At 68.6% G+C, this 8,840-nt stretch overlaps 1 protein-coding gene across 1 annotated transcript; it reads left to right on the top strand.

Annotated features, from left to right (window-relative positions):
• The first annotated feature begins 218 nt into the window (after positions 1–218).
• STAC3 (SH3 and cysteine rich domain 3) lies at positions 219–3,755 on the top strand. The gene is made up of 11 exons (XM_027727333.2): positions 219–758; positions 1,134–1,401; positions 1,617–1,714; positions 1,909–1,978; positions 2,092–2,186; positions 2,292–2,358; positions 2,579–2,628; positions 2,749–2,843; positions 3,103–3,154; positions 3,309–3,446; positions 3,607–3,755. The coding sequence occupies exons 1-11, from the start codon at positions 519–521 to the stop codon at positions 3,703–3,705; spliced, it is 1,272 nt and encodes a 423-aa protein (XP_027583134.2). The 5' UTR covers positions 219–518; the 3' UTR covers positions 3,706–3,755.
• The last annotated feature ends 5,085 nt before the right edge of the window (positions 3,756–8,840 follow it).

Below are 8,840 nucleotides of genomic sequence, written 5' to 3'. Positions count from 1 at the left end.
GGGGTGCCCCGTGCCCGCGGTGCCCCCTCACCCCAACGCCCCCCGGCCCCAGCGCTGCTTCCCGATGGTTTTTCCTCGATTTTCACGAGGCCTGGGGGGGCTCGGGGTGGGTGTCACCAAAAATATCGAAGTCTGGGTGGAAGGACTGCGTGGAGGGTCATCAAAGGTGGCATCGGGATGGTTTGGGGGATGCAAGAGCAGGTCCTGCCCCCGGTGGCAGCCCAAGGCCGGGTGATGCCCGTCGGTGTCACCTGTGTGCCCGTCCCGAGGGGCCGGGAGCGGCTCCGTTTGCAGTTCGATGGCGAGATGGAGATGCCCAGGCAGAGGTGGGCACGTGCAGGTAGCCCAGGGGCTGGCTCACAGCACTTGGCACCACGGCCCCGAGCCCGCGGCCGTGCCAGGCGCTGGGCTGGGCATTGGCCTCCTCCAGCCTGGCCCTGGGGCTCTCGGGGCCAGAACCAGCCCTCGCTGGGGCAGGGGCTGCAGGACGGGCAGTGGGAGTGACCCCGGGGCTCCCCATGGCAGAACCAGTCCCTGCCAGGACAGGGGCTGTGGGATGGGCAGTGGGACCGGGCGCTGCAGGGGAAGGGCAGGCAGTGCCCACCCAACAAGGTTGCCCACTCTGGCCCTGCCAGGCACCTGCAGCAGGAGCAGCCCCAGCCAATGCCTTGTCTCTCCCTTCCCCTCACAGCATGACCGAGAAGGAAGTGCCAGAGCCAGCGGCTTCACCGGCTTCAGGTGGGAAACCCAAGAGCCGGGTAAGTGGGTGCCCACCGGGTGCCACAGGGGGAAGCCACCTCTCCTGACATCATCCTGACATCATCCTGCCGCTGCCCCAGGAGGCCTGGGAGGGCTGGGGGTGCCTGGGGGGACCCTGATCCACCTGGTGCTGGGTGGGCATTTCCCAGCTCGGCTCTCCTCTGGGATGCCCACGGCCCCAGGGTGCCCAGGAGCCACAGTTTCCCCTTTTGTGGGAACCTCATGGGGCCAGGAGGGGGGTCCCCATCCTCACAGCATTCCTGGGGTCTCCTCCCGCTTGGGGAAGGGGTCTCTGGGTCAGGGCAGTGGGGCGAGGGGCTGGGCACGGGGTGTCTGCCCTCCTGCCATGCACCATCCACCCTCTCCTGCCCCAGCAGCTGCAGAAGCTGAAGCAACTTTTCCAGCGAAAGCCGAAGGAGGAGCCGGAGCCGGTGCCGGAGCCGCAGCCCAACGGGGAGCTGGTCAGCCCCTCGGGGGGCCCCATCTACTACATCTATGAGGATGAGGAAGAGGAGGAAGAGGAGGAGGAGCCCGAGCCCCCTCCTGAGCCCGAGAAACTCGTCAATGACAAACCCCACAAGTTCAAAGATCATTACTTCAAAAAACCCAAGTTCTGCGATGTTTGTGCCCGGATGATCGTCCGTGAGTCCTGGTGGGGCCGTGGGCGGGGTGGGGGCTCCGGGCAGGGCTGGAGCTCGGGCTGGGGGCTGCAGCCACGGCCAGGATGAGGGCTGGGGGCCACGGCCAGAGCCAGGGCAGGGCCTGGGGACCAAGGCTGCCCAGGGCTCTGTCCCGGCCGTTCCACAGCTGCAGTGTCACATTCCCTCTCCTTTCCACCCCCCCCCCTGCACTGCCAGTCAACAACAAATTTGGCCTGAGGTGCAAGAACTGCAAAACCAACATCCACCACCACTGCCAGTCCTACGTGGAGATGCAGCGCTGCTTCGGCAAGATCGTGAGTGTGTCCCCCCCCCCCGGGCCGGGACCACCCCACCCCCCATGGGCAGGACCCCGGTGCCACCACCCCCGTCACCTCCCGGCCCTGAGGGGGGCCCTGGCTTCCCCCCCTCTGGGCCCCCCTGTCCCCCAGCTCTGATGGGATGGGTCTGGGGGGTGGTTGATGCTCCGACCCCCCCCCTCTCCCCGCAGCCCCCCGGGTTCCGCCGGGCCTACAGCTCCCCCCTCTACAGCGACCAGCTCTGCGTCAAGGACCAGCTCTGTAAGTCCCCGTGCCGGGGTGGGTGCCCCGTCCCCCCAGTCCCCACCCCGGGGTGCCCCATCCCCTCGTGTCCCACCCACGACCCCCCCCCCGCCGTCCCTGTGCCCCCCCAGCGGACAACAGGAGCGACCCCGTGTTCGAGACGCTGCGGACGGGCGTCATCATGGCCAACAAGGAGCGCAAGAAGGGGCAGGACGACAAGAAGAACGTGAGTGGGGGGTCGGGCCCTCCCCAAAATTCCCGTGCTGGCAACGCACTGACCCCCCCCCCCCCCCGCATTCTGCACCCCCTGAGAGCTCCCTCTGCCTTCCAGCCCTTGGCTGCGATGATGGACGAGGAGCCGGAGGCCACGAAGCCGGCGGGGAGCAAAGCCGAGGGCGGTGAGTGTGGGGGCCGAGGATGGGGGGGCCGAGCCCACGGGGCGGGGAGGGAGCCCCCGACTGTGCTTGGGGGGCCACCAGGGTGGGGTGTGCCCTGCAGGAAGGGGGTCTCCAGGTCAGGTCCTCACCCCGGGGCTCTCGCTGTGTCCCCGAGTAGACTGAGGAGACCCTCGGGAGGCACCACCAGGGGAGGTGTGACCCCCCCCCTCCCCATTCCCAGGTGCCTCCGAAGGGGACAAGAAGGCTGAGAAGAGCCCGACAGATGACAAGGTACCCCCCGTCCTCATCCTGCCCCCCAAAACCGTGGGCAGAGGTTGTGGGATCTCCCTGCTGGGATCCCTGCAGCCGTTTGCAGCCTCTGGGACCCCAAACTCTGCTGTGCCCCCCCAGAACAAGAAGCCGCAGCCGGGGGCGTTCCTGCAGTCCCACTATTTCGTGGCACTTTATCGCTTCAAAGCCCTGGAGAAGGACGACCTGGACTTCCCGTGAGTTGCCAGCTGTGTCCTGGGCTCCTTCCCAAGGCTCCTGAGGTTTGGCTCGATGTGGTTCCATGGATTTCTCGAGGCTGAGCTGCTCCGTCCGGGACCTGCCTGTCCCCAAGCCCGTGGGCTGCGCTCGCCCCTCGCTGTCCCCGAGCACGGGGCTCCAGGAGCTGATCCCACGGGAAGAGCAGTTTTCCTCGGGGTCTCCCGCGGGGAGGGGGCCCTGCCCACCCCCCTCACAGGGCCCTTCTTTCCCTTCCAGGCCGGGGGAGAAGATCACGGTGGTCGATGACTCCAACGAGGAGTGGTGGCGGGTAAGGGAAAGCCCGTGGCGCTCCAAGGGGGGGGACACACAGCCCCCCAAACCTGCCGTGCCCCCACCCCAACCCTCAGCCCGGCAGGATCCGGGACCCCGGGGCAGGATCCCCCCCCCCACTCCTCCACTCCCCACTCGCTGCCTCCTCGCAGGGGAAGATCGGTGAGAAAGTCGGGTTTTTCCCCCCCAACTTCATCATCCGGGTGCGGGCGGGCGAGCGGGTGCACAAAGTGACCCGGTCCTTCGTGGGCAACCGCGAGATCGGGCAGATCACGCTCAAGAAGGATCAGGTGAGGTGGGACCCCGGCACTACCTGGGGACTCCCCCGTCACCACCGTCCCCCCCCTTCCCACCTCCCCCGGCCCCTCGGACGGGAACGGCTCTTCCCTGGGCTCCCCCTGCTCCGGGGGGGGGTCCCGGGGGTCTCACCCGCCCCCTCTCGCCCCCCAGATCGTGGTGCAGAAGGGGGAGGAGGTGAACGGTTACGTCAAAGTCTTCACCGGCCGCAAAGTGGGGCTGTTCCCTGTGGACTTCCTGGAGGAGATCTGAGGGGGCTGCGGGGGGGGAGACCCCCGGCATGGGGACGGGGGGGCCCCCAGGAGGGGGACAGAGGGACCCCGGGATGGGGGGGGGTCCTGGCTGCGGTGCAGGGACGGGGGCGGGGACAGGCCCCCCCATCTCTGCCGCCCCAGCAGCAAAGGGGGCTCCGGGGTGGACTGACCCCCCCAGGACAGGGAGGGGGGGCGGGAGGTGCCTCTGGGGCCGTTCCCTCGGGGGGGGGGGTTGGTGCCTTCAGACACTGGGTGCGAGCAGGGGGCACCCCCGGACTCGCTGTGGAGCCCCCCAACTTCGGGGGGGATGCTGGGGAGGGGGTCGGGGGGGTCCTGCCCCGCTGCTCCACGTGTGTCACCCCGGGTTTGGCAATACAGGCTGTGCCCACCCCCCCTCTGCGCTGAATTTAATGGGGGGGTGCTGGGGGGTCACCGAGGGGGTCGGTGGTGCCAATGGGGGGGTCACTGGTCACTGTGGGGGTATCAGTGGCCCCAGTGTGGGGGGTCACTGGTCACTGGGGGTGTCGGTGGTGCCCGTGGGGGGGGTCACTCGTCACTGGGGGTGTCGGTGGTGCCAATGGGGGGGTCACTGGTCACTGTGGGGGTATCAGTGGCCCCAGTGGGGGGGGTCAGTGGTCACTGGGGGTGTCGGTGGTGCCAGTGGGGGGTCACTGTGGGGGTGTCGGTGCCCCCGCCGGGGGCTCGGCCGGGCAGGGGCGCTGGGAGGGGACAGGGCGGGCCGGGGCCCCCCCGCCCCGTTCCCTGTTCCCCGTTGCCGGGCGCTGGCGCGGGGCCCGGCGGGGCCCCAAAAGGGACCGCAGGCGACAGGTGACGGTGGCGGGGCCAGGACGGGACCTTGGAGCGGGATTTGGGTGGGGGGGGGGGGGCAGGAACAGGTGCCCCGGAGCGGGGGCTGAGCCCCGTGACGTCACGGCCCCGTGACGTCAGCGGTAACCACGGCGACGCGCGGGTGGGCGGGGGGGTGGGCGGAGTCTTCGGAGTGGGCGGGGCCGGACCTCCCCCGGCTCCGCCGCGCGGGGGCGCTGCCGTCCCGCCGCGAGGCCGCGCGATATGCAAATATATGCAAACATATGCAAATTAAGATGTAGCGCTGCGGCGCCCCCTGGCGGACGGCCGGTGGGGCAGCCCCCGGCCCGCTCTCGGTACCGGGGGGGGGGGGTTCGATCACCCCCGGGGGGCCTGGGGAGGGGTCCCCGGGGTCTTTCCCCCCGCCCTGGGGCCGGGCTGGGGCTGCCGAGGGGGTCACGGGGGTCGCGGGGGTCAAGCGAGGGTTGGGGGGCAGGCGCTTGACCCCCACCCTGGGGGTCCCCCCCAGTATTCCCAGCATCCCCAGCCGGGAGATGCTGCTGCGGGAAGGGTGGGAATGCGGCGGGGGGAGAAGGTGGCAGCCCCCGGGAGTGACACCCCGTTCCCCGCTCCTCCCCCTCCTGTCACACAGCTTTAAACGCCGGACCATTAAAATTTTCCACCTCATTTGCGGCTCCTCACACGGTTAATTTTCCCGGGATTGTCTATTTATTTATTTGTGGAGCCCTGCGGGAGGGGGGGGAGGGAGCAGCTGATTTGCTGCATCTGGGCGGTCGGGAGGGGAGGGGGGGAACCACCCTGGGAAGGGGGGAGAGCTCCGGCTAATTTAACAGCTGAAGAGAGCAACTTAATTAGAGTCAGCTGGAAAATTGGGTAAAACCCCTTCCATCAGCCTCCCTTCCCCCCCAGACCCCCCCTCCTCGCCGGCTCCTGTTGGGATGCGTTTTGGGATGTGTTTTGGGATGTGTTTTGGGATGGGGGAGGGAGAGCTGGTCCCAGCCAAGCAGTTGCCCTTCATTACAGCCGGGAGCTAATTGGACTGATCAGCAGTTAATAGGAAATTAAGAGCTGAAGCCCCTCCACTCCCCCCTCCCATCCCCACCATGTGCAGCCCCCTCCTCGAATCCCGCCCCTGGCACCCGGTGGATGGGCTGGGGGGGGGGGCTGGGAAGGGATTCTGCCCCCCCTCCGTATTACGGCTGCCGAGCACTTTGGGGTTTGGGTTCTCCTGTTTTCCCGTGGGTTTCCCATTCCCGGTGCCCCCAGCCTGGCTGTGACTTAGGGGGGGGTCGCGGGGTCACTCGGTATCTCCCTGCTCCTCCTCAGGCGAAGGGGGTGCCCCCCATCCCGCCCCTTGGAATACACAGGGATGCAGCTGGAGGAGCCCCCCTGACCTCCAGATTAATCACCTCCATTTCTCTCCTCATCCCAGGAAAGGTCAGGAGTCTGCAAGGCCCAGGAATTAATTGAAATCCCCCCGGTCTCGTGCCGGATCCATACATCATCCCAAGGGATGGAGGGGGGGAGGAGCAGCCCCTCCTGCACCCCCTTTCTGGGCCGCGCGGAGAACAGGGAGCGGCAGATGCAGCGCTCGGAGCTTGTTCTCCATCTCCAGGCAGGGAAATAAATGGATTAAACTAAACTAAAGCGTCTGCGCTCCCCACCTGCCCCCCCGGCCATAAATCAGCATAAATGCAATTTCCATATTCATGGTATTTATCCAATAACTGTCCTGTCCCAGATTAAACGCGCCCCGGGGAGCACCGGGGCTCTTATCTGTGCCGGGGGGCTCCCGGGGAGGAGCGGCTCTGCTGGGGGGCTGCGGCGGGAGGGGGGGGCTCTGCTCCGCATCCTCTTCATCCTCCTCGGGGGGGACCGGAGCGGGGACTCTGCTCCTCATCCTCTCCCATCGCTCCCGGCCCCGGCGGCTCCTGGGAGGGGAGCTCAGAGGGGGGATCCTCGGCAGGGCTCCTGTCCCTCTCCCTTCCCTTTTCCTTTCCACTTTTTTGCCTTCCTCCCTCTGCCTCCCCTCCTCTGTCCCCGGTCCCCACAAATCCCCTGCGTGGGCAAGGAGAGGGGCCCGTCCTGCTCCGGCACCTGGGGGGGACACACGAACCTTCCCCCCGGCTCGGAGGGCAGGACCGGGGGGGCCGGCGCGGTTTGGGGGGCAGGTGCCCCCCCCCCCCTCGTGTCCCCAGCGGCTGTGCCGGGGCCGGGGCCACTCACACGCCACGTCTCCCACCGTGACAGGTCCTTGTCAGCCGTAATGACCCGGGTCCGGCGGGGCCCCCGGGCTCGGAGCTCGTTACGGGGGATTTAATGAGGGCAGGAGCAGCCACCGCCGCTGGCTCTTTGCCACGGGCAGTGGCCTCGGGCCCCCGAGCCGCGCGGTGCCCCCCCCATGGCACAGCGCCGAGCCCCCCCCGAGCCCCTTCTCTCTGCCCCCGGCAGATCTGGGGGGCCGGGACCGTGCCCCCCCCTCCCCGCTCCTGCCGCCCCAGCCTCTGGTGGGGGTGACAGAGGAGTCTGGGGGCTCTTGGGTTGGGGGCGAGAGGCACCAGGGAAGGCAGATTTTGGGGGGCAGCAGAGCCGGGGCAAAGGGGGCTGCAGCCAGAGCTGGGGGGGCGGGGGTTGGGGTCTGTCCCACACGCAGAGGTGGTGGGGGACAGCCTGAGTGGACCCCAAATCCGGGGGGGCTACGCGGTGGGACGCCGGTCTCAGCTGGGGGGGCTCAGCCGTGTGTGGCAGGCAGCGGGGGGGAGACCCCAGCCCTTTTTGGGGGGGCAGCTCTGAGCCTGGGGGGTCCCGTCGGCAGCGTCTCTGCTCTGAGGCAGCCGCGTCCTCCTTGGCTCCGCGACAACCTGCGCAAACAGGAGCCTGCGGGCAGCGGGAGTTAGTGAAATATTTGGCAAAGCAGGAGGCGAAGGCAGGATCGGAAAGAACTGGGGGGGGCTGCGCTGTCCCCCCACCCCGCTGCAGGGAGGGCACAGCCCGGGTGCCCGGGGTGGTCGCATCGGGCAGGGCAGGGCAGCCCCCACCCCTGCAGTCAGAGGACAGGGGGTGCAGAGGGGGCCCTGGGGACCCCCCCCCGTCATCACCGCGCTCTCAGCCGAGCAAACCAGCCCCGGACCCCCGATGGGCGGGGGTCCCTGGGTGTTGAGATCCCCCTTGTCCCCCTGGCACCCCTGTTTGCCTCCCCCTCCTCCCCCCTGATCCAGTGGTCCTCCCCAGGCGCTAATAGGGGCAGGGATGTGCTTTGGGGAGAGATCTGGGGGAGCAGGTCTGATCCTGGGGGCCCGGGAGGAGATCTGGGGGTCCTGGGGAAGGGCAGAACATCGGGATCAATCCCTGCCCTCCTGTCCCACCCCCCGAACCCCTCCGGCTCCTGACTGCGCTCCCCCAGGCTTTGGGATCCGCCCTCCCAAATCCTTGGCGGAGGATGAACCGCCCCAAAGCCTGGCTGGGGCCGCGGCCGCGGCCGCCTCTGTCCCCACAGCCCCTGTGAGGTGAACTAAATCCATCCTAATTAGCGCTGATTTGCATGGGGAAATGAAAATTAATCTAGCCCGGCTTTATTGGAATTAGTGATTCCAGTTGGGCACATCAGACAGTGGCAGACGTCTGAGGGGGCCGGGGGGCCGCCCCCCGCCCTCTCCCCCCTCCAGCCGGGTTTGGGGTCCCTGGATGGGGGCACCGGGATGCCGGGGAGCACCCACGGGGATGGGATCAGGAGCCCGGGTTGGGCTCAGCGCCCTCCCGGTGCCCCCCATTGCCCCCCACTCCCCCCTCCCAGTGTCCCCAGTTGCAGGAGAAAGCAAACAGGTCCTTTCGCCCCCGCTGTCCCGTCCCACAGGTGGTTCTGGGCACGGTGGGAAGAGAACGAAGGGCAGGGACGAATCGGCGCCGCCGGGGCGGGAGACGCTGCAGGGCCCCGGGATGTCACATTTGGGGTGGGGGGCGTCGCTTGCGCACGTGCGGGTTCCATCCCCCTATTTCCACACGCACGTGCCTCCTCCTGGGCATTCCCACGCGTGTGCCCCGTGCGTGCCACGCGGGAGCGCATTCCCGTTCCGGAGGGGGGGGTCCGCAGCGGGGGGTGCCCCGGCCGTGCCCCCCCCGCAGCCCTCTGGCCCCGGCTGCCTCCCGGGGGTGGCACCGGCGCTCATTGTTATGGGGCCCGCGCGAGGCGGCGGCGAGAGGAATTCTCATCCCGCTCATCCAAAATTAACGAGGAGAGAACAGCTGGGCGGGAGCCGGGGCCGCCGGGGGCGCGGCGGTGGCACGGTGTGGCAGAGCGGGGGGGGG

This window comes from Pipra filicauda, unplaced genomic scaffold, assembly GCF_003945595.2.
Source record: "Pipra filicauda isolate LSUMZ 115617 unplaced genomic scaffold, ASM394559v2 scaffold704_size142039_pilon, whole genome shotgun sequence".
In the NCBI taxonomy this organism is placed as follows: domain Eukaryota; kingdom Metazoa; phylum Chordata; class Aves; order Passeriformes; family Pipridae; genus Pipra; species Pipra filicauda.
Note: the sequence above shows the minus strand (reverse complement) of the source record. Positions and strands in the feature narration are given on the sequence as shown.